Here is a 25,550-nt window from a genome sequence, read left to right as displayed (position 1 = left end):
AAGCAGATTGCAGGTTTCTGAGTCACTCAGTTTATCAGGCTCAGGGAGGTGAAGCTCAACTTTATTATGCTGCTAAAAGCAAAATGCAGAAGAAATGGCAATTCCCAAATACAGGGAGAGGAGCTCATTGAACGCAGGCTGGGAAATGCAGGAGGTCTATACAGACCAGCTGATAGCCAATATCTACACAGTCATATTGCACCTTCGTTTGCTACCACAGCATGTGGGAGCAGCACTGTTGATGCCAGAGACACCGCACGGAGAAAGGACTTTTGTCCAAGTTGTCCCATGGGAAGAGCCTGGTGGCAGCAGCCTACGTGCAGTGCATGCACAGGGACCCCTCCCCAGGCTCTCTGCTACCACAGGAACTTCTCCCAGCACTGTGCTGCCCATGCCAAAGGCTCCACTGGCTGCTTTCTTGGATGAAGGAGGCTGTGGCCAGAGCTGGATACCTGCGGCAAAGCTCACACAGATGCACATTCACATCTGCTGAGGTTAATGGCAATAAGATGGGTAAACGTCTGCTGGGCTTTTCTTGCCTCCAAGGTGACACTGTGGCAGTCTTTTTGCAGGCAGCATCCAGCTGTCCCTGCGCACACCTGAGGTGCTCACACTGTGCAATGCTGAGCTCACGCCCTCAGTGCTCGACGAGCTGCGGGGCAGCAGCAGCCACAGCTGGGTCTGGGGCAGGTCTGCAGGGAGCAGGAATGGGATTTCAGGACAGCAAGCCTGGAGACAGTGTCACCTTCCCAGCAGCTCCTCCATCCTGGCGGTCCTGATCTCTGACCACGTCTCTCTGTGTGTGCATGGGATACCCCAGCATGGGATACCCCAACATGGGATACCCCAGCATGGGATACCCCAACATGGGATACCCCAGCATGGGATACCCCAGCATGGGATACCCCAGCCTCAGTCTGTTGGCTTGCACTGGGTCTGACTGAGGAAGCAGGTCCCCACTTGTCAACACACACAGCTGAGTCACCACAGAGTTATTTTGGACTGAGGCACTCAAGGGGCAGCTCCAACACTGTGTCCTGGCAAATGCTGAGTTTTTAATCAAGGTTGTCACAAGCAGGATCCATCTCATCTAAATCTAGATGCTTATGTAAAGATGTCCTCACTCGAACGCTCCTTCCTCACTCATGAGTGGAAGGCTACCTGCCTCTGATCTTAGCTTCCACCTTACCTTCTTCCTTTCTTTCACCAAGGAACACACAAATCAATGTATATTTAGCATCAAAACCATTTAATATTTAGTGACCATAAAGTAAGGATTCAGAGGATAAGCGCTGGGTTTAGGCAGTGTCAGTAGTGCCTCTACACCAGCATAGCAAACTCTTCCAGTATCTCCTACCAGAGAAAAGAACTGGGTGGGCACTGCAGCTGTGATACAGGTTGGTTTGGCTGCCTAGGGCACCTGGTGCTGGGCAAGCACCCAGAGGCCATGACACCATGGTGTTTTTCCAGCCATATCTGCTGTAATATTTTAGGGGAAGGGGGAAAATCAAGCATAGCCCATTCTCAGAATCCAGCACCTATCCAGCACACACAGCAGTGATGTCACAGGTGTCTTAAATAATCATCAGTTACAGATGTTGCCCAGCAGTGGCATCGTGTCCCTCCAGGATCGATCCTAGCCAAGGGCAGGGACTGTGATGTGCACACACACGTGCAGAGCCCTCCTCTCCCCCTAACAAAAGCTGGAAGGTGGTACATCCTGTTCCTTGGGTGCTTCCAGGTGGGTTCTGGCAGGCAGGGAAAAGACCACAGGGGACAAGTAACTCAGCCAAGAGGGCAAGAGCATTGTCTGGTGTTTTCTCAGCCCAGCCCAGAGAAGGGTGGTCTTGGGAATTTGCTCCTGGACTTTGGGCAATGTGTTTTGTGCTTCTGGCTGTATTGCCTGATCAGCCAGTCATGCCTTGATGGGAATCACATGAATTACATGGCAGGCTCTGCTGTCCTGCCACTGCTCCTAATGAGAAAGAAATCTCATCTCATACCCAACCAGATGAGATGAGATACCAGCATGGACACTCCCCAGCCTCCCTCCCCTAACCAAACCCAACCAGTGGCAGTTCTGTGCCTGCTTCTTGCAGGCTGCTGACAGTGATGGTCACCAGGCTCAGGGATTACTGGGGTTTCTTTCCTGAAAGAACCTTGCTGGATACCATGGGTTTTCATTACTCTGCTTGGGAAATGAGGAGGATGGTCCCTGCTATTAAAGGAAGGTGACAGAAGGGATGCTCCTTTTTGATGCCCTTTTTTTTGCCCTGCACTGAAGCAGGGCTGTACAGGACTTGTACATCAAGATCAACTTGACAAGTTGATATTAATACTAATGATAGGCAGAAGGAATGAACAAAAGCGGGTTGGAGTTTAGCTGTCCTAGTTAGACTTGCAATTTTCCAAGGCATGACTGGATCCAGAATAATTTTTAGCATCACATTTGGATGAGCAGAGTCACTAAATAGCAACCATTTAACAAAGACACTTCAGGGCATGAGGGGTCTCCAGGTGGAGGCTGCTGGATGGCTTTGCTCAGGGGTGGTGCTTTGGTCAGCAATGTATGATGGTCTCCTTACTGCTGGAATAAAAGGCCACTGTGTTATGGTTTGAGTTTGTGACCAGAGAGCTTTGGAGGGGGGAGAGGGGGCCTTTGGAGGAAAATCCAGCACTAACAACCCACCCAGAAAGGGTTTTGGAGGGGCCCTTGGAAAGCAGATGTGGGCTCATCTTTCTGCAGTGAAGTTTGAAAACTGAATGGGATGTAAGAGGGGATGATAAAGATTTTTTTTTTTACATATTGAAGCCCTTACAAAAGAGAAAAAGAATGTGTCTGGATGAGATCAATGACTCACCTAGCTTAGCTTGTGTCCAAGAACAGATGTTGAGAGAAGAGTACAAATACAGGGCAAGTATGCAGTACTCAGCTTTCCCAGCCTCCAGTGCTTCATGTGGATAACAGAGTTTCAAAGAGAAGCATGTTATATCTTTATATTTATTACCTCTCAATGATTTTTCTTCCAGAAATTTGCCTAGGCACTTCTTGCAGCAATTTAAACTTCTAACAGCCACATCTGCAGCAAGGAATTTCCCAGCTCAGCTCCCCTGTCTGTAAAAAACTGCCTCTTTCTGGTTTTTAAACTGCCATGTCAGAGTTTAATTTTGTTAATTTTTGAATGGGAACAGCTGTCCTCTCTCTTTCCTATCCCCCACTTATTTCTATGTAGACATCTCTGCAGACCTCTGCACATCCCCTGTGAAGCATCTTCACTCTGCTACCTGCGTGGAAGCACTTTGGAGCCTTTCACCACACAGGACGGGGTTTTCCTCATCTCCCGAATCCTGTCTGGGGTGGAGAAAGGAGGGAGCCATAGCTGCCTTATTCCGTAAGTAACCATAGACTTTATGGTCACTGAATAGGATGTTACTTGGAGAAGCAGACAGTGTAACTCCAGACCCTGGGAGCTGCTGCTCGGGCAGATTTGGTGACCGTGGTTCATGGAATGCTGTGACATCCCTCATACAGTGTCCTCACCTGGGCAATGCCACTGTTTTACAGAAAGCCCCTGTGATTTAAACTGCTGTTTAGCACAAAGCTGCTGACCACAGGGCACCCTCCCCTTTGTTTTATAAGGAAAGGCTTTTCCAGGGGCTGGCTGGATCCCTGCAGTGGTGCTGTGTGGCGGGATGACACAGGGCTCGGGCTGTGCCAGGTCCCTCCTGGTGGCCCTGCACTCAGGTGTCCTCTGCACAGCACTGATGGAACTTGGGCTGAAGCAGAGGAAGGCTCAAAGCTCCAGCCCAGCTCCTGCTTTACGTAAGTCTCTGCTCCCTTGTGATGCCCAGCTCTGAAGGACAGCAGCTGAGCTGGAGAAGGGATGAGGAATGGTGGGACTCAGAACCCTGGAGGTGAGCAGGATCTGTGCCAAAACCTTTATGCAACAGTCAGTAGGTTTGAAGCTTTTTTTTCTTTGCTCCAGGACTGCTGTTATAAAGCTGCTGACAGTGGAGCTGATGATTTTCTATACTGTAAAAAAGAAGAAAGAAAGAAAAGGAGGGGCTAAAAATAAGCCCCAGGGAGTTTGGGATAATGAAGGGCTTGTTATGGGATGGAGCCCTTGCTCAGAGCATGCAGGCCCCGTGCTGCAGCAGGGCTCCTGGTGCATTCACAGGCATCTGCTCAGCCCAACCAGGGCAGAGACATCAACACACCCAGCTTGCTGTGCCACAGCCCCAGCGAGTGCACGGGGCATGGCTTGCCCCAGCACTCCTCACCCAGCACTCCTCACCCAGCACTCCTCACCCCAGTGCTCCTCACCCCAGTGCTCCTCACCCCAGTGCTCCTCACATTGCAGGGCAGCCCAGCAAATTTGGCCCCGAGGCCAAACGAGCTAATTGTTCAGAATGACTTCAATCCTGGAAAGCAGACAGCTGGGACCACAGATGAAACCAGTCCCACAGACTTTAACCTTTTGCTCAGCCGCTGGCCAGAGATATTCATCAGGGTGTGCACAAAGCCCTGGGACATGTATTCACACACTTGTGGCAGTTGGGGAAGCAGCATTAACATCAACATCTCCTTTTCTAAGCTGGAAGGAAAAAATTAGCTGTAGCTGCAGTTTTGTAGTGCTAGGTGTCTGCCTGCAGCAGGGATAGCACCGATGAGGGGTTCAGCTCTAATGCTGCAAAGGAAAGCCCCAGTTAATGACATCTGTGCCCTCGTATCAAGCAGCTGGAGGATGTCCATGGCTGGACCACGGTGCAATTATGAAGTGTGGGGTGGGTCTCCAGGAGCTGGCTTCATTCAAGGGCCTCATTTATCCACTCACCCTGCTGAGAGACGTGTTGCTAGCGATGGAGTGGGAATCGTACCTCTGGATCTTCTCATCTGTCCATCTTCCTGATCTATTAGCAAGCTATGGGGATTTCTGCCTTCAAATCCCACCTAAGCATCCCTGCCACAAAACACGGGTACCAAAGTTAGCTGGTGCTCTGCCATGGACAGGTGTGACCCACAGGTAGCAAAAGCAAAACCTGGAAATTTTCACCCTGGCTGCACACTAAAAATATCTTGGTTATCCCAGACATAGGTGGATCTCTTGGGCATGTGAAACCTGTGCTATGCAAATGGACTTTCTGGTCCTTCTCAGCAGCTGTCAGGCTGAGGCTCCTCCGAGAGCAGCCCTGCTTGTGGTGTCTCAGCACTTTGATTTCAGTCCAGGCCGGATCCAGAAGCAGAGACACATAAGGGAAAATTCATGGAGTGTCTCATCCCTTGAGGAAATGTTCAGCTGAATCATTGTTAGGAGAAGATTTGTTTGCCATATATCAAAATAGCTCGATCGTTCCCACCAGGACAACCTGTCACCTGGGCCAGGCTGTGCTGACGAGACGGTCCTGCTGACCCCCCACTTCTCCTTTCTCCCTCTTTTATTGGCACAAGCAACCTCAGAGCTCTGTAATCCTGGTCTCCTGTCACCACACACCCACCCCTGGGATTAGTCCTCCAGACGGTGGCTCAGGTTGCTGCCAGGTCTCTGCAGGAGTGGGCTGATCCCTGTGTTCAGCTGAGGATGCATCAGGGACACGTGCATGACAAAACCCTTTTGGGATACTCCTCATGGGACAGCCCAGCCACAAAGCTGGGGTGGCTTTGTGGGACATGAGCTGAGGATACCAGCTCAGAGGCATGTCCCTCCATGAGGGCTGGGGACAGCTGTCTCTGCCCTTGAGACTGTGCCCCCTGTGCCCTGGGGACATGTCCCTGCCAGCAGCAGCCTCTGCTGTCTGCCTGTGGACCTGTCAGTGGCCACACCGGGTCACTGCAGGCCAAGGTGCTGCAGTGAACCCGCTGGGAGCACCAGAGGCTCCTGCCTGCTTGTGGGAGAAGTTAGAATTGACCCAGGAGCACTCCCCCTCCAGTGGGAGGATGGAGCTGGGCCAGAGCAGCCTGAGGTCTGGAAAACATCAGGAGTTCTTCCAGACAATGTGGGCTTTATTGCCAATAAATGCTTCTGGTGAGCTTCCCCTTGCCTGCAGCAGGGGAGGAGAGCACCTCGAGCAGATGCCGCTTAGCACGAGCTTCGTCCTTGCTCCTGCTGCTGGAGCACCTCAGGATTGATGTGTCCTCCCAGCCTCCCCCCGGAGCAGGGAAATACTATTCATCACACCTGCTTTGGGAGGAATAAAAGCACTAAGGGGATAGATGACTCGCCTGAGGACACGGTGGGAAGTCTGTGGTGGCACTTGGAAGTCACTCTGGGTTCCCTAAACTGCAGTCAGTAGCTTTGACCACAAGACCTTTCCATAATTGGGTTTTACAACCCTTAAGCAATATTCTTCCATGCTTTTCATAGGGATTTTGCCCATGTAGGGGCAGATAGTGAAAGGGTGGTAGAAATTTAAGGTATTATGTTAAGACCTATTATAAGAAAGAAATATATTCCCTACATAAAGAGCAGCCCATAAAATGGTGTTATAGTTGATGATTAAATCACAATTCAACCCAAGTATTTGAATAGAGATAAATAAATGCTTTCTTCTTTTTCTGACGAACAAACAAGGCTGAAAATGGATGTTGTCATGTACTTTTCTGCTTCATCCAATATAATTTCATGCATTCCTGTACGGATTTTGATGAGTTCTGCAGATCAATGACACTGCATTTAAACACAAGCTAAGCAGTAATTACAGATGCATGCAAGATTTATTCATCTGGTGGCACTGCACCAGCTGATGGAAGGATCAGCCGTATCCAATCAATGTTTGAAGCTTCTCAAAATAAAGCGGTTTTTTGGCTCCCACTGCAAAGTGGAAATAGAAATAACCCCCGAATCCAGGATTGCCCACTTAGGTCCATACAGGGAGGGCTGCAGGATGGGCCTGGGTCATATCTGCACTGTTGCTTATCCCTTGCCTTTGCATCCCATAAATGTTGTTCATGTGGGGTCTTCACACACTCACTGCATGACCCACCTGTCCCGAGGGCTGGGGACTGGGCTGAGGGGATTTAAGGCATGGGTGAGGAAAAAGGAGGAGGAGAAGCACTGTAAAGAAAGGGGCCAGAGAGCAGGCAGCCAGTGCTCCCTGGGATCATCTCCCATGTGCCCAGGCCGGGCATGCAGGGGCAGGGAGCCAGCAGGACGTGCACACTGTGGTACAAGGGGAGCAGCTGCAGGGCCGCAGCCGAGACCACAGAGGTGTGTAATGTGGCTCTGTTGTTATGGGAACACGTGGCAGGGGATGCAAGGCAGCATGTGTAAAGAGAGATACTGGAGAGTGCCCAATTTTCCTTCAGGTCTCCCCTGTTGATGTGAGTTGTACATTCAGAGGAGCTCTCCCCTCCCATGGAGCAAAGCTGCTTGCTCCCCACTGTCACCATGGGATGCCCTGGCAAGCCAGGGAGTCCCACTCTGTGATGCTCTTTGCTGGGACTTCAGAGAGGATCCTGGTACTAATCCTGCACCCAGATTTCCTGTAAAGCTGGTGCAAAGTAGCAACACACCAACCAGGGTCAGCAGGGTCAAAACACAGCCCACAGACCGCTGATGGCACTTCTGTTCTGGGGCAAGGGAAGAAAAATGCAGGATGAGCTGACAGGAATGGCAGAGCAGAGACTTGGGCAGCTCCTTCAGGCACTCAGGGTGCCTGCACTGCAGTCAGAGAAAGCCCTGGTAAGATGAACAGGTCATGTGGGTGACCTTTGCATTTAGCACATTTTCTATTTACTACCAGTTATTTTAAGCAGATGTTCTTAAGCCTCCCACAGTGATTGCAGATGTTTGAATGAACACTGCAGGGCTAAGCCACACTGCCTTGCCTGCGTGCTCCCCTTAGGGGCAGTTCCACTGGTGCTGGGAAACACAGGCAAATAGGAAACCCACCCAGCCCTGCCCAGAGAGCAGCCCCGGGGAGGAGAGGCTGCTCAGGCACAGGAGGGTCCGTGCTGGATGCTCCCCTCAGTCCCCCTGGGACCTGCACTGCTGCTCCGTGTGCAGGGACTGCATGGAGACAGTGGAGCAGGACAGGCAGCTCTTTATCACGTGTGGGGAGGAGACTCTTCCACCCCCAGGCGTGGTCCCCTGGGCAGGGTCCAGGCAGGTGAGCTCCTGGGCAGCCTTTTTTCCTGACTTTCTTTGTAACTCCTGTGTTTGTGTCATTTCTTCGTTTAGGCATTTTTGTTCAGTGACAAGGTCCTCTGGGGATTTCTTCATGCAAAGTTGATGCTTCCAAGGTTGGTTTAATTTGAGCAAAGGTTTTTGCCTGGACTCTGTTACTGGTTCCCAGCTCTCAGCATCTGTAACTAGCATCAGCCTCCTCCTTCCCTTTCTTTCTCCTGTTCCTGCCCATTGCAGATTTGGCCTCACTGCTCACACACTCCTTGGCACAGTATTTCTCATATTTGGGACTGCAAGACCGTGGAGATGTTTAAGTGAAAATGTTTAAACTGACATTAATGCTGCTCAGTAGGATGTGCTGGCTGGTATTTTCCTGAAGGAGGATTTGGAAATGGTTTTTATGCTATCACCAAACCTTATGTACCAAGAGCAGTATTGAGGGATTGGGAAATTCCAATTTATGCCATTAAAAATGCTGTCAAAGCCTCAGAGCTACAGTGACTGCTCACATGGTGTTTCATGGCCTGGCATGCAATTTTAGAGCACTAAGTTTCTTTTCAGTGCTGGTGCTCCCAGCAAACCTGCTGCTTGGCACTGGGGTGGCAGCATAGCCCAGGAAGGGAGGCACCACAGGGAACCCAGGGAACCAAGACAAGGAGCTCCAGCCTGCTGACCCACAGCACCAGGGGCTCTGGGGGGGCCTGGCAGCTCTGCCCTCCTCCCAGGGGCTGTGCCACCCTCTCTTCATGGGCACACATCTGGTGCCTCAAACCATCATTGCCTGTGATTGCACAGCATGTCACAATGTTCACTATATCCTTTTTTTTCCCCCCTTCATTTTTTGTTCTCTCTTAAAGCCTCAGCCCCTCAAGGTTGGTTATTAGATGGACTATTTGCTTAAGGAAATAAAAAAGGACTTTCCAGCTGTCCTGTTCACAGACAAAAGGCTTTAAAGCATAAGTCAAAGGGTTTAGGAAGCAGTAGATAAAAGCACTTTTCCAATGGTTGTCTTAATATATATTGAAAAATGAGGAGTTTTAGCTAAGCTTGTGATTGGTTTTGGATTTAACTCCTAACCTTGAACTTGGATTTTGGATAAAACTCCTAACCTGAGCATGGGGATGCTGCACTCTTCCAGCAGGAAGGGTGTGTGTTTGTATATTGTCTGGCCCCCAAGAGAGGGTGGGGGGAAGGAATGGCAGCAACTGCACGTCTGTGGGCCTGACAAACTGCCCCGCTCTGGCACAGCACATGCCCCGAGCAGGGGCAGGACCAGGGCCAGGCTGACCCATGCAGGAACAGCCCCTCCTGCAGTCAGGGGAGGGGAGCTGAGAAACCTGGGGCAGGGAAAGGCTGTGGCCATGAAACCATGAAGGAGGGGGAAAGGCAGATGACTGCATCCTGAGCACACGGGGCTCATCAGTCCTGCTGGGCAGGGCTTGTCCTGGGCTGCAGTGGCTCCTCCTGGGCTGTTCATCCCGTGGCTGGTGCAGGCAGCTCTGCCCCAGAGCTCCCGAGTGCTGCTGTGTGCTCCACAGACTGCAGCTGAGTGCCCTTGCAACTTCTCCTTCCGAACTGGAATGATTTCTGGGACAGGGCCTGGGGATGGCGGTGGGGGGACCGCGCAGCATCTCTGTCACCCCGTCCCCGCTGCTGCCTGCAGAGCCCAGTGCAGGACAGCTCGCTCCACCCCGAGCCTGGCTACAGAGAAATCCCTGCGTTCCTGCCCTTCTTTGCCATTTAAGGATTTCAAAGAGATAACAAATAGCCGGGAAGCCACGTGCCAGCACCACGCTCACCTCCCGGCGCCGCAGACGGTGCCAGACCTGCCGCCAGCCGTGTGAAGAGCCCCGGCAGGGCGGTCCCTGGCAGCTCTGCCCGCAGACACTGCAGCACCGGGAGGGTGCGGGCAGCCGGGCAGGGCTCACAGGGCTCACAGACCCCGGCGAGCGACGAGCTGGGTGCTGGCACGGAGCAGGAATCACCCGCACAGGGGGACATGTGCCTTGCTAGAGCCAACCCATTCCCTAGGGAGCCTCTCAGAGCAACAGGATGCCCCGAGAGCCTCTCTGTGCAGCTCTCAGGAGACACCTGCCCTCACCCCAGATGAGTGGGGCTGTTTGCAGGGCAGGCTGTGAGGGCAGAGCTGGGGGTGCAGGCTATGACAAACGCAGGGTGCAGAAAGGGAGAGGGAAGCTTGGATTCCGTGGCTCTGCAGGAGAGGAGGAGCGGGGGCTGCGGGTTCCCAGGAGAGCCTGGACTCCTTGGCTGTGAAGCTGCATCCCAGCCCTGCCACGGCCCCGCGTGGGAGGGATGGGGTGAAAGGTGGGAGCCCGCAGGGACGGGCTGGGTGCAGGGTGTGAGTGCTGCCTGCGGGAGGGCAGAGCCGGTGGCAGAGGGGGCTGCAGCCAGCACTAGGGGCAGCAGGGAAAAAACAAACTGAACCGAACGAAAAAAACCCAACCCCAACCCTCGGTGGCAGCCTGCCAGCTCCAGCTGGTTTCGTAAGGACATTTCAGCCTAAAAATACACAAATACTCAGCCAAAAAAAGTCCAATCTTTCTGTGCCGAATCTGTCACCCACAGCCCTTCGCCAGGCAGGAAGAAATTCCTGTTGGGTCTGTCAGTCGGAGACGAGAACAGATTACCCGGGGTTCAGGACTACGGTTCAGCAGGTTTGCTGGGGGGAGGATGCCCTGTGCTGTGTTTATAGGTGGTGCTGGCTGCTCCTCATCGCTTGGCAAAGTGTGAAAAGAGAAGAGATTGTTCCCAAATTCTTGCAGTGCTCCCTCCTCCAGGCAGAGTGAACTACCCTGACTCCCTCCCTCTCGTGTGGGAGCTTTGCCATAACGGGGACAGCCCTGATTGGTATCGTGGGTCATTAAATAGCAATTTATTTAGTCAAGATGTCAAGATTTTACTAATCCCCAGGCCAAAGACAACACTGTTACGATGCAACACAGCAATGAAAAATGTCAGGGAGGTGGCAGGTACTGCTACATCTTTGTCTCCAAGGAATGAACTACCTGTGTAGCTTATCTGCTCCTCCTGGCAGTGCAGTCTGTACCTCCTGGGTCTCTTCAGATGGATTTTAGAGAAATTTTGGGGTGTAAAGAAGGATTACAAGAGGGGAAGTGACAACACTGTACCACCAGTGTTTGCCTGCAAGATCCATATCCAAAGCAGTGCTGAGTTTTCAGCGGAGCTGGCTGCTGGATTCGGTATTTCCCATGGAAAGGCAGTGAGCAAAGCTTTGGAGCTCTGGTTCAGCTGGTGAATGCTTTCCTGGTGTTCCAGTGGGGGCTGATGGCATCTCAGATACTCTCCCATGGACCAAGAGGGGATACAGTCCTTCAGAAACCAGGTGCTCATATGGGATAGAAGGTCCTGATTTCCCTTCTCCTTCATCTTCATTAGAGGTTGCATGAATTTCAGGCAGGAAATGTCTTTTGAGACTGTTCCCCCTTTCCCTGATGACTTGCATGTGTGGCTTGGGAAGGGTAAAGGGAAGAGCCCAGCCCTGGGACTACACTTCTGTGCAGCCTCTGCTCCGTGGAGAGGCTGAACCCAGGAGAGAGCAGGTCTGGGGGAGCTCTGCTCTGCCCTGGGGTCTGAGAGGGGCCAGTGGGATCTGAGAGGGGCCCAGGGGAGTGGGCACTGTGACAAGTGCCAACACCTTGTGATGGAGCTGGGTCATGCAGAGTCCTGCAGTCCTCTGCCTGTGGTGAGTTTTCTGCTATGGAAGCTCAATCCTCATGCTCTCCTGGTGGGATGGGAAGGTGAGCATTGCTTGGCACCCACCTTCAGGATACTGTGATGGGGTCTCCATCCACCCTGCTTTGGGCCAGAAGAGGCAGCCTCTGGAGAGATTGCACCCAAGTTTGGTGAAACTGGGTGTTCCAGGTGGGTGAAGACTGGGGGGTGAGATGCTAGAAAACATCCAGCTGATTTAAAAGACAATGTCTTTCCTGCTGTGCCCTTCCTCCACCTCACACTCAGCCCTAGGTGAAGCCATATAACAATAGCAATTCCTGAATTTATAAGGATAATAATGAAATCTGAGACCTCTGCCAAGCCCAAGCCCTGCTGGACCGTAACAAGCTGAAGCTCAGACTGCCCATGTCCTCACACTGACCAGAAACAGCCCCACTCCAGACCCAACCCCAGCAGACAGTGCAGAGCTGCTCCTCCCTGGAAATCCATTTGCATCTCATTTGTGGGAATGGAGCCAGGCTGGTGATTCCAGTCAACCAGCTCTGGCCTTTATGGACTGTTTTGTTTGCTTATTGTAGGGGGAACTTAATTATTCAGAGCTGGTGGGCATATTTACTTACTGGGGTAAATTAAACCATAAATTCAGACAAATGTACCTACCTCTACACTTGTGATGTATTTTGCCTTTCTGCTTTATTGGGCTCCAAGACACAAAGGTGGGTTGTTCAATAAACAGCGCAACGCAAGTCATCCCGATTAATTGGATTGTTCCATTTATGCTGCTACTGCCTCCAATTAAATGCAAGGGAGCACAAGTGACAGGCACGAGTAAGACGGGTGTGCAGAAAACCATATTCTAATGCAAAAGCCGTGATGAGAAAATGGAATCTGTGCACCTGACGGGAATATTAATGCAAAACCTTGACCTATAATTTTCCTTCCTTCAGTCTGAGCGCGCCAGCAACAATTGCAGCTCATTAAAATGGATCATGCCCTGACAGTCGTGCATAATGTCCATGTCCCACAAGTCCAACGGTCTAAACATTTACCTTGCTGGCTTCACCAGCAAGGCAAACATTTAGACCACGGGACCTGTGGGATGTGGACGTTGTCACGGAGCTGCACGGTCCTGCACGACTAGAAACAGGAGACTGCAGCAAAGCCCCAAGACCTTTTCTCTCTCATAAACATGGTGTTATCAGAGAAAGAGGGATGGGAAAAAAAAACAAACCCAAAAGTGCCAGAGTGGGTTGGACCTCTGGAGTTCATCTGGCCCATCCCCCTGTTCAAAGCAGGGCCAAATTTAAAAGTTAAATTCAGTTTGAAAGTTAGTTCAGGTGGCTCAGTGTTGAGCATTTCCAAGGACAGAGATTTTACAGCCTCTCTGGGCAGCCTTTCTCAGTGCTGCCTTGTCAGGGCTCAATCTGGAAGCTGTTCACCACATCACAACAACATCTGGCTCTACTTTCTTAACTGCTTTTCTGATGCAAAGTGTGTGTAGGCACGTGGGATGCAGTAAGTATCAGTAGGGAAGGTGATAGCATCGTGCAAAGACAATTCTTTTGCAAGGAAAATAGATCAGAGAACAGTCCCACACAAGATGGGGTGAGAAGGAAGGCTGCAGTATTTTATTCTGAGTTTGGTGCTGCTTTTCTATAAGGCTCTGCCAGAGCAGTTCTTGAAGATGAAGTAAGCAAAATGCTGTCCAGTCTGGGCTTGGTATTTGGCACAGACTTGAGATGTCAGGGCTGTGGACAGCTGTGGTAGAGCAGCAGACACAATTGCATCTCTCTTTCTCCACTGAGCAGTGAGGTCTGTATCCCTCTCTGGAGGCATCTCTCCCTCCCTTTGCTCCTGACTGAGAGAGCCAAAGGCAACAAGCTTCCTAGCCCTGACACCTCTGATATGTGTGAAGATGGATGGGTTGAATGCAGGCCTAAAATATTTTACATTTTCACGGTAGTTTCACAGCCCTGGCATTATCAAATGATCTTTCAAAGTACTTGGAAGCAGGAGGAGAATAACTCGAGATGGATTCTGGCTTTTTTGTGTCTGTGTACTTGCAAACTGTCTCTGCCTACACATCTTGCAGGGCCTGTGCCTGTTTGGAGACGCACATGGAAAATCGGAGCTCGTGTGGATGCTCCGTCTGCTCCATTTCCCCCCTCAAGTTTGGAGGCTGTTCACAGCAGGTCCCCATCCTGGGTGGTGAAGATCAGACTTGCCCTGTGTGCTGCACTCCACTGACCAGGCTAGTTAGGAACTCGAGGCTAGGAAACACAAGACGATTTTAAAATCTGAACAAAAGTAGGAGATTAGGGAAACCAGCTGGAAACCTCTCTTTTGCTGATTTTGAAAGCAAAATGTGGGTCACAGATGTGCTTCCACAGACAGAAACTGGCTAGAGAAGAAAAAGACATCAGCAGTGCCCAGACTCTTTGATGATCAGAGGTAGATTTAGCTCCTAGGCACGAAGACAAGAAAGGAAGAGGAGACAAAATAGGAATAAAAACATAATCAAGATATTAGGAATGTGGAACGCAACCCACCCGTAAATTTGCCTCAGGGAACTACGAAAAAATGCAGTAACAAAAAAAGATGAAACATCTTACTCTCTTCCCTTCTCTTGCCATCCTTATGGTTTTACTGTTTGCAGTCCAAGGCACAGGAGGTCCATTACAGAACCTTCCCTCTTCCCCAGTCATGTTTTTTCTTTGCAGTAGTGCTGTTTTCTACCGTTCCTTTGCAGTAGATATAAAATCCTTGCTAAGGACAGGCAGACTTTGGAGCCTAAAATAAACCAAGCCTTGCAGGGAGGTGTTAAGGGAGTGTGTATTGGAGACTAGAGAGCAATGTGCTCCTGCCCATCTTTGATGGGAGAGCAGAGCTACAACTCACTTCTCGTTTAGCCTAATACAAAATATTCAATTTATTTTCAGTGATATTGATGACAGACTGGTAAGAGCTGTGCTGCTGATCTTGCAGGCTGCTGATCAGCCTGTGACTTGGCCTCCCAGGGGCCTGACAGAAGGCCCATTGTCCCAGACATTTACAAACCTCAAGGTAAAGCACTGGAAGAGCAATTAAGAACAACAGCAGCCCTGACTCAGAGAAGCCCAGGTGGTGGCTCCTCAGGCACAGACAGGCAATGGGGGAGGTTGGGAAAGCAGGGAGGGCATGTGGGGGGTGGGCTCTGGGGGAAGGGAAGTGTCACTGCTGAAGGTCCCCCCTGTGCTGCCCAGGACACAACCTCGGTGCCTCTGGGCTTTGGGACACGTGCTGAGCAGCCGTGGAGCACCACCTCCAATTCCTGCAGCAAACTTCCCTCCTGCCAGCAACCCCCTAGTCCCTGTGGCTTAGCACCAAGAGAAGCCCAAAATAAAAGCGATGCCAGTCTGGCTCACTGCCTGTCAGTGTTTCTCAAACTTTGGGGAACTTCAGATTCAGTTCTTGCCTGGAATTTATTTTTCTTAGCTCTAATGAAAACACATTTTGTAGTTGTTAGTGTTTTAAATCCAGCATCAGTGTCAAAAAAGATAAGCCCTTTCTCAGGGTGGGGAAAAAATATAAAGCTGTCCAAAATCTTTCAGTTATGGAAACGAAAACAACCTCAGAGCATTGAAGGATTAAATGAAAAATATGCCTCTTTTCACTGGGAGTCCACTGGGTGTGAATAAATGCCAACTGAGCTCTCACTTGCATCACCATCTAGTGTGATGGCACCAGGGCCAGAGGTGCAGCAGGATGTGTTCCTGTGCCCTGCTCTGGGAGAGCATCTCTGCTCCCAGGGACGGAACCACCAGAGGCTCCTCAACACCAGCAGGTCTGTAAATGACAAGGACTTTGCCATCTTCAGCCTCACTATCCAACCCAGCCCAGGGAAAACAAGTGTCCAGGCACAGCACACAGCTCCCCTGGCAAGGAGGATCGTGCAGCCTCCTCTGGATGAGAGTGATTTTGTCAAAGGCATCGAAACTCATTTTGCTGGGCTGCAACCCCACACTGAAATTGCTGTGAATACCACAGCACAGAGCCTCTTCAGCTCATATCTAGAAACTGCTCATGGTTTCAGAGCTCTTGCTGATGAATTGCCCAGCAGCTGGTCACATTGGGAGGGCTCTGCTTATTATTTTCAACTGCTATCTTGCATGGAAGGAAAATCAAAATACTTTCCTCAAGGTAATTGGCTCTAAAACAATTGAAGAATTTTTCACAAGGTTGTAACGCAATTAGGACTGGCATTTTAGATAATTTATATCTCTAAAGGTATGTTTATGCCATCATACCCTTCTTTTGTGGAAAAAAACGTGAAAAAAGAAAAGGCTGCCGGCAACAGAAGGCTGATTTTGCTGTTACAGGCAATGAAATGTAGATTAAACATGGGCATCCACCTCGTACTGATTAAAAGGCAGCGTAATGCTGGGATCATCTCTGAGGTGTGAGGATGGATGGGTTGGATGCTGTGTCACCAGCCACACATCTGCAGGTTTCCCATTCGTTTTTCCACCATTGCCAAGTGATGTGTCATCACTCGCCTTCTGCTGCAGCCCCGCTCCCAAACTGCCCTGCCAGCTGGGTGGGAGGAGCTGGGACAGGCTGGGAACACCAGGCCCCCCACACAGAACACAACCAGCAGCCACGCCACTGCTTGGGTTCATGTTTTGATAGATATCCAGGAAAACCCTGAGCAGAGTTGCCAAACAATCCAGACACACAGCAGAACCTCCAGAAGTGCAGGAAACAGCTGGTGAACTTGTTGATGTGGGATATTGAGCCAAAAGCTTGGACGTGGCATTGCCCTGACACCATTGGGAAGCCTCTATTTCCCTGACTACCAAAAGGTCTAAGGGTACAAGTGGAGAAATAATTGCTCTGTGCTTGCCTGTTCCTTATGCTTATACTGAACCACCTTTTGCTGCCCCAGGCTCAGTGCAGGGCCAGGGGACATTCTGCCTGACTGCAACAACTGCTGCGACTGAAACGATGGGATGACAACCTGGCCTGGGTGGAGATGAACGGATCCAATGAATTATCATTACAGATGGATATGAACTGAAACTGGGGAGACAATCAATGGATATGAACTGAAACTGGGGAGACAATCAGTGGCTCTTCAGAGCCAGAGCAGCCACTGATGGGCAGATGTCCTGTCCTTATGACGGGGTGAACCAGAGCCATGGGTTCAGACAACTGCCATTAAAAAACACCTGGATGTGGTCCCTAATGGCAAAGATGCCTCTGATTGTATTACAGGAGTAACACAACACCACTGGAAAAGCAAAGAGGTCCCTCACCCTTGGCTGTAGCCCAGCTGATCTACCAGTACACTGAACGACCGTCAGAAAAGCAAACCCAAGTGCTGCACAAAGCAGGTGATCACACTCTTCTGTGCACAGTCAGATAGACAGGGAAGCCATCAGCCATGCCCATGGGTTGAGCTGCCTCTATTCACTAGATCCATGTCTGCAGAAACCTACCTTGAGCTGTTGGGAGCAATATGGGAGCCTGGCCTTGGGGTCATGGACCTGACCCCCAACTGGCCAGAAAGGGACACAAATGTCCTGCCTGATCCTTTCTGCCATGCAGCAACCTGTGACACAACACACACCCCAGTCTGTAAGCAGAGACACGTTCAGTTCCACTGCTACGAGGTCCCTAACATCAGTTAGAACTTTGGCAAGCCCAAATGCATCTTCTTAACATGAAAGACCATGGGCAGGGATACTCACTATTGAGCTGAGTCGTTAAGTTGATATTCCCGGGACCGGTTGAAGCATTCTTGGATCCCAGAGTCTGCCCAGAGTCTCATCATAGCTGACAGCAGCTCTGGAGAGAAGGGCTCTGTGTCCTCCATCCGACTTACGACGTCGCAGACCATCTTGGCATCAGCCTGCAGGGCAAAGAAAGGAGAGGTCACAGGGATGCTCAAGGCAGAATTTGGAGCCAGAGATTTCAGAAACAGTTCCCTAAACCGTCAGGAGTGAAGAGGCTGTGTTTCTGGGGATGGGGCTTCAGCATCCACGCTGTGTGATCCAGCAGAAAGGGCAAAGGAGGAGGGAGCAAGGAAGTCACAAGGAAAAAGGTTGTTTGTGCAATTCACCTCACGTCAACAAATATTTCTGTTCAGCAGACAAAGCAGTCCGCAGTGCACATGTGTGGAGCTTCTTGGGAACAGAAAGAAATGCATATATGTACAAAGTTATTTAGAATTGCTGTCAAAGTGACGCACACCCTGCAAGGACTCTCGCTTTAACCACGTGTGGAACCTTGCTGAAGCAGGGCTTTGGTATCAGAGAGGATGGCAGAGAGACTCCAGAAACAATTTTTTCCAGATGCTGGTTTATTGCTTTTCCTGAATTCTTGTTCTTTGCTATGAGCCCCTGCTATGAGGGCTAATTCATGCTAATGCAGACCACCTTGGCTGGCTGGGGTGCTCTGTGACTCACAGGGAGAGGAATCTCCCACGGTTCAGGAGCACAACAGTGAGGGAAGGGCCAGCTGGCCGTTTTCAGATGGAATCTTTTTTGGTGAGAAAAATGAGATTCACTGGAACAGCAACTTTTCCTGGAGGATAGTGCTCTGACACAACTTGGGTCCGGAAGAAACTTCAGATTTAGGATGGGAATGTCTAGACAGCCTTGGAATAGCTGAGTTCAGCCCACTGTGATAGTCCACAGTGGCTGATGCTTTACTCATTTGAGAAGCAGGACACCCAAATTCATGACCCTCTCTGCTTGCTTTGCAAGAAGTGGATCTCCCACACCACCCACAGACTCAGAAACCCTTGGGGTGTTGGAGCATCTGCAGAGTTTTTCTTTCATTCCTTCAAAGATGTCTCATATTTCTACAAGCCGACACAAACCCAATTATTATTTCTATAACTAACTGGAAAAGAGGAGCTCTTATTCCTTACGTGTGTACAGCAAACGTGTGAAGACAACCTCCTTGCTTTATCACCTTGTGTCTCATCAGCTAGATCGAGCCCATTCCTGGCCAAACACAGGTGGAAGTCTTCACCTTCCAGGGTGTGTGACCTGACCCAGCAAAGGCAGACCAGAAGCCCAAGTCTGGCAGAGGGGAGTGCAGGCAGTGCCCGTGCTTTGCTGGGCACAGTTAGAAGAGGAGGAGTGCCCATGCTGAAGAGCACCACAATAAACTAATGGCATGGGTGGATATGACAAGGTGTGTGACGGGGCCTGCACGGCCAGGATCAAAACTCCTCTGTATTGAACACTGAAATCGCTGAAAAACTGCAGGGCACCAAACTGCTGGCACTGGAGAGTGAAGCTGCTGGAGATGTCAGTGCTCAGGGAAAGAGCCTCAAGTGTCCTGAACATCCAGCCTTTATGGGCTGAAGAAGTCTCAGTACTGTATGTATCAGTACTGTATCCCATAAAACTTAATGGGGTGGACTCTACTTTGAGGGCTTTATGAACATAAAGTCTCACAGAGTGCTTAACTTCGTATTTTAGTGCCCAGGAATCTTCCCAGCCCTCTGTACAGACTCTGCTCGTTTCGGAGGAACAGTATTGGTGACTCACACCTCAAAGCCAAGACAAACCAAGAACCTTGAAGAGTTCAGTTAATTTCCAAAGCTTGTTTTCTGCCCCGGAGTGCTTCGTGAGCTCAGTGAATATTCATAAATCATCTGTATGGTTTGCCTGCCCTGCTGCAGCTGCAGTTCTGCTCTTTTCACAGACTCTAAACGACACAAAACCCACTAATGGCTGTGGTCTGGCCTGGCCCCCTTATTTGTGCCTGGCTGGTGCAGGAAAAGCATCCAAGCTTTCAGTCAGGTAGAAGGAGGCCTTTCTATGTTATCCTGACCACTGAGGGGGTTATAGGTATAAGTCACAGATCTGTCCATCTGTCTGTAATGGCAAAGCACATTTGAAGCTCTCCAGCTGTTATGGGCAGGGTCTGGGCTTCTTCTGAGCTTTGTGGATTTAACTACAGGCTGCTTTCTGCAAAGCATCAGAGGGAACAGCACAGTTGTCATGTTTTCTGTGCTGGGAAATAGCTGCCTCACCTTTTCAACTACTGAGGCTTGTGGCAGTTCCCTGTGAGCAAGACCCACCACAGGAGAGTCTGAGCAGAAGATACAGATGAACAGTGAATGACAGGGCAGAATGGGAGCCACCAGGGACAGGCATCTCTGGCTGTGGCCCTCGGGTCTGCTTGGGCCAGAAGTGGGGCTGAGCATGTAGGGCAGGGGGTTATTTTGGTACATGCTCCTCTGTGGTCACTGGAGGTCCCTTTTGGGGACAGGTGAGGCTGCCCTCCTGCAGCATGGACACCTGCCTGCAGGGCAGACTGAGAGTCAACAGACTGGAGCAGGGCTTGAAGGAAAGTTTATTGCTCCTGCTGAACGGTAATAAAAATATTCCAGACTTGGTTTTATTTTGCAGAGTGAACCATCGAACTCTTAGTTTTTATAGACCCAGAAAAAGTAGGTGAAATGAGTGTTTTTAAAAATACTTCTCTCCCCTGCCAAGGATGAAGCCCCTCTGTCAAGAAGCATGGGGCCATCCAGGAGTTCAGGCATTTGTTAGATGATTTAACGAGCAATTACGGATCCAAGAAGAGAAGATATCCCTTTCTTTTCTCACTCTCCAGGCTGCATCTCAAGCTGGGAATGACATTAAAACCTCCAGCCCCCCCTGGGCCCAGCAGGTAGGTTTTTAAACACTGCCTGATTGACTTTTCCCTGTCCGCCTCCCCCGGGTCTGGCGCTCCCGCTTTTCCCGAGGTGAGAGGAGCGGAGCCTCCCGCCAGGCTCTGCCTCTGTGCTGCAGCCAGCAATTAAATACAGCACAACAAAACAGGCCAACCAGCCCCCCGCCCCCCGGCCCCGCAGCTCCCATCCGACAGGGTTTCCGTTAATGAATATCACGGTGGTATTTCAGCTACCTCGGGAACTAAAAATAGGCAGCCCTTGGCTCCTGGGATTGCTGGAAGAAGCTACAAAATGGAGCAGGGCTGCTCCCAGCACTGCTGCCTCTGCCTTTCCAGCTGCTCTGGCTCCCGTCTCCTCGGAACGAGCCGTCTGGGAGGAGGGTGAGAGGTCAGGCTGGTCTCCTTCGTGCTGGTTCTTATTCAGCAGGAGCATCCCAGCCTGTCCCTGCAGCATTCCCACGTGTCCTGCTGCCACTTCCCAAAGGCTTGCACTTTCCGTGGCAGGTGAAACCCTGACCCCCGAGCGGATGCCTTCAGGTTGTTGGTTACAGAGAGTGGGATTTGTCACTTTGTGTCACTCCTGAACGCTGGATCCGTCCACCTGCAGAGGGAGAATTAGAGCTGGCTGGGCTTGGCCTGGGGAGGCAGCTGAGCTCAGAGACTCTGGGAAGGTGCAATACACCCCCAAACTTCAGCCACCGAGCCAAAAGACCAAATCAGCCTTTGCTAAAGACCAAACCTCTGCACTGGCTGAGGAATGGAGAGGGCTCTGTAGTCCCAGGGCAGGGTCTGAAGTGCACGGAGATGTGAACCAGAAGCTTGTGAACAAGCAGGGAGTCAGTGCCTCACTCCTGACCCCGGGCTGGGCACCTACCTGTGCACCAGTCATGCTATAAATCCAGCTCATGGGGACCTGTTCTGTCCCTAACCTGGACATAAATGCAGTTATTTAATTGTCTCCCATATGTCACTGTCACCAGGCACGCAGCCTGCGCTCAGCAGGCAAACCTGTGACTTCTCTTGCCACGGCCACACAGCCCAGTCAATGTGTTACCTTGCTGGAAGGGAGAGGGGCCCCTCCTGTCAGCCTCACACTGCTGGCAGCCTTGTTTGGCTCTGCAAGCAAGTTATTTTCCATCACACCAATACAGACCACCCTTGATTATTTGTTCCTCACCAGCAACCACGACCAGTGCCCACGGAGGTACCAGCAGAGCTGCTCCTGCCCTGTCTGCTGTGGAGCTGAACTGGAGTGGGACCCAGGTCTCTATCTCTGACTATTCCAGGGTAAATCCTGGCTCTGGTCCTTTGAAGTTGCCCGGACACTCACTAGGGGACTTTTTTTTTTTTTTCCTTTTTTTCTTCAAAAAGGAATAGTTTTCTGGAAGGGGGGAAATTTAAGGGATAGTCAAAGCCTTGTGTGAAGCTGTGTGGTACAAATCTGCTAAACCCTACAGAGCTGCACTGAGTTACACCCACAGGAGAGCTGAGCCACTGTGTCACATTGTACTGTCCTTTCCTTCTGGTGAACTAAATCCCAGTAAATATCATTTTTTGCTGTTATTTACTCTGATTAATGATACTTGTCACTCAGCCTGTCTCAAAGGTTAGCTCTGGGGCAATTTCCTCTGGTGGCTGGTTGTACTCAGAGCTGCATCTCAGAACATTTCAGAAAATCCATGCAGTGTGGGAGAAGATAAGCATTGCAATTTGGCTGGCAGTGCCAGACAAATCAGCACAGTGCTAGTTATCAGCAAGCAATCTCGTGGGAAAAGTAGTGGCCATCATCAGTCATGGACCTGGGGGAAATCAAAGTGATGTCTTGAGAGCATCCAGCATCCAAAGAGAACGTCCCTGGAAGGAAACCTTCATGGGGCACCCAGATCCTGACCTGGGGGCACAGCAGCACATGGCTCTGCTACCCCAGTGAGAAATGACATCCTATAATTTAGGGGCAGAACGTCTCCTAAACTGAAAACCTCCTCCTCCTTACAGAGTGTCCCAGAAATCTGGACCCTGCTTCCCAGCCGAAGTGTGGCTGCATCACAGCAAAAACCAGTGATTTTCACAACATTTGCAGCCCGAGTAAATCCTGGAAACGAAGCAGGATTGGTGAATGTGCCTCTTCCAGAGCCATCCAGGGCCCAGCTCCAAGTCCACAGGAGTTTTTGGAGACGCTGAATAGCTGCACGTACGACTCTCCCCCTCGCTCTCCCTCACACATCTGTGTTTCAGAGCTGACCTCTCAATCTGTGGAAATCTGTCTGGCATGAAGCAGCTGCTGTGCATTGCAGGAGAGACAACCTTCTCCCTTCCTCCTCCACCCTGCCATCCGCCTTCAGAGCATTTCATCAAGGCCTCCCACCTCTGCCTGGCATTTGGCTTGCTGAGAGATCCTGGAAGGCACTGAGCAGGTAAAAATCTATCCAGTAGCTTATTAAATTCTATCCCTTTGGGGAATACCTTGAGGTGGGCACCCAAACTACATGCCCTCTGCACTCTCTTTAGTTGGAGGTGGGACTGCAAAGCCCCAGGCACAGATCCCAGTGCTCTGGGTTTATGCTGAGCTTCAGCGCAGTGCTCTCTAGCAATTGGCATCACACAGCAAAGCCAAGCCCAACAAACGAAGTCAGAGATGGTTGGCTTTCCACAGTGTCACAGTAGCCATCTTCTACCCTGCCTGCGTTAATGGCTCACAGAAAGGTTGGTTGACTTGGATACCAGGCTGAAGGGCTGCTGTCTGTCTGTCTGTGAGCAGGCAGACCATTCTGGATGGAAGACACAACCTGACAGCCACGGGGACGTCCAGAGCTCCTCCTGAGGTTGTGCTGTCTGGCTATCAATTAGTACAGCCCTGGTTTTCATATCCTTCTGGAGCCAAGATGGCACCATCACCTCTGACTGTCTTGGCCAAACAGTTCTCTGTGTCTGGGATGTGGTCTAGGATTTCTAGCCTGAAACCTTGTTACAGCTGGTTTTTTTTCTGTCTGCTGCTTCCTATTTGGGGAGACATTGAGCAGGACTGATATTATAGATTATTATGGCTCTTAGAGCAGGCCAACTGCTCTGTGTTCAGTACCACCTTTATTCCTACCCATTCTGTATGATACTGCAGCTGATCAAATAAAAATTGCTAGCTGTTATGTGGGTACAACCTTCTTTTCCTCTCCTGCAACACACGTAAAATAATATTCCCCGTTTGCCTGGACTAATGACTATCTGGCAATCCAGGGACTGGATAATGCATGGACTAGACTAAGCTCTCAGGCTGCCAGCTGGCCACCACCATAATAAGAGATCCTACAGCTCTGTGTCCTGTAGAAAATGGTGCTTCACTCACCAGAGAGGTGGAAAAACCCACCACCCAACAACACAGAACTCAACCTGCAAGAGAGATGACAAGTCATTTCCTAAATTTCCTTTATTCTAGGAAATCTCAGGGTCTTCCCCTGTTCTTGAGGAGCTCAGAAGAGCTCCTGAACTGGGCAAGACAAACACGGTGGGTAGCTGACCTGATTTTTCCAAGCAAGGATGGGAAAGCCAGAAAGCATGTGTTAAATGGTCTCAAAATAGGTCCTGACCCACCAGGTGCAAAGGAAGGTGAGAAAACCACACTCTGTCCATCCCAGTCCCTTCTAATTCAAGAAGAGGGCATTCCTGAGAGACTGAGAGCCACTGCACACTCCACAGCACCCCTGGGAGGATGGCTCTGCTGGGCCCTCTGTCCTGCTGGCACCGAGCACAGGGCTGAGCGTGGGACCTGCCAGCCCCAACGTCATGCCAGGGCACAGACAGCACTGCCCACCAGGGAGGGGATGAGAGAGAGAGTCACAGATGGGGGACATTACCCGCATGGCTTCCTGCTCCGCAGGGAGGGCTCTGCCGCAGCGCCGAGGAGCAGAGACGAGAGAGCAAAATCCTTGCAGCTCACCGCCCTTCTCCTCTCTGTAAAACCCTCTGCCGGGTAAAAGTCCACAGACTGTAATGGCACTGGAGTGTTTGTGCTGCAGGAAATGGCAGGGAAGTGCCTGAGATGCCACAGTGGGAGAGCAGGTGGGGAGGCTGCGTTGGCTCCCGGCGTTGGGAAAATAAACGGCTTTTTCACGTTCATTGAGGGCTGAGTGTGAGCTGAGCAGGAGTGGTGGCCATTCCCTGGGAACCCGCTCGGGGTTTGGGAATTCCTGACGCCTTTAGCCTGCACATCCTCCACTCTTCAAATGTCTTTAAGATTTTCCACACCAACATCCCTCGAGGCGACCGCGTAAGGGTGGCAGGGCAGAGGGGACACAGTTGCATTCCAAGCTTTCCCACCACAAAGGGGGGAAAACAAGCTTTGTTTTTGGAACAGAAAGGGAAACCAGCCCCTATGGTGGGGGTGCATTCCCAGGAGAAAGACGGTTTTTTTTACCATCTCTGGCTAAGTGCCGCTTGTGTAGGATGATTTATAGGGCAGCGCCGTCCCGCTGGGGAGCCGTGCAGTGCTGGAACCCGGTAATTAGCTTAATGCTCAGAGCTCAGTGCTGAACGGTGGGTGCTGATCTCCACTCCAAATTCATCTCGCAGATTTATCAGTGCCTCATAGGATGAAGGGCTGAGGCTGTGGGTTACAGTCCTCTGTCCCTGAAGAAAGCAATGGTGCTTCAGGCAGAGAGAGCCCAGTCTCATTTGTGGTCCTATTTCACTTGGTTATCTATGTTGAAGATACTTAAAGGGGCTATGAGTAGGGGGAGAGGAAAAATCCAGATCTCCCTTCACCCTAACCCTGTTAAATGTCCCTCCCTGTTGCCTCTGCTCTGTAACCCATAATGGGATATCTGGGTAGGGATTTCTTACTGCTCTCCACTGAAGCAGCTACAGCAGTCAGTGGGTTCATTGTTCACACCCAAGCCTTCTGCCTGACAAGGGGTCTCAAAATTATTTCTTTCACTGCTGATGTGACATCAGGCCCCACAGCAGCCAAAGAACACTGATTCTTCCACTTGGCAGCAGAACCGAAAAATTAGGTGGTGTGAAAAATCAGCTTGGATGAAACATGTT

General features: G+C 50.8%; 1 protein-coding gene and 1 long non-coding RNA gene across 2 annotated transcripts in view; one reads left to right on the top strand and one right to left on the bottom strand.

Moving 5' to 3' along the window:
* GNAO1 (G protein subunit alpha o1) overlaps nt 1-25,550 on the bottom strand; it is an 83,728-nt gene that overhangs the window by 22,458 nt on the left and 35,720 nt on the right. The window contains exon 2 of the mRNA XM_027716057.2: nt 17,567-17,727. Coding sequence (XP_027571858.1) covers nt 17,567-17,727 — 161 coding nt within the window. The remainder of the gene's footprint in view (nt 1-17,566; nt 17,728-25,550) is intronic.
* On the top strand, nt 3,310-14,800 carry LOC120323169. Its single transcript, XR_005563384.1, has 3 exons — nt 3,310-3,392; nt 8,178-8,239; nt 14,777-14,800. It is a non-coding gene; the product is annotated as an uncharacterized LOC120323169 (long non-coding RNA).

The sequence above is a fragment of the Pipra filicauda genome, unplaced genomic scaffold (genome assembly GCF_003945595.2).
Source record: "Pipra filicauda isolate LSUMZ 115617 unplaced genomic scaffold, ASM394559v2 scaffold205_size1947385_pilon, whole genome shotgun sequence".
NCBI lineage: Eukaryota > Metazoa > Chordata > Aves > Passeriformes > Pipridae > Pipra > Pipra filicauda.
This window is presented reverse-complemented; position numbering and strand designations above follow the sequence as displayed.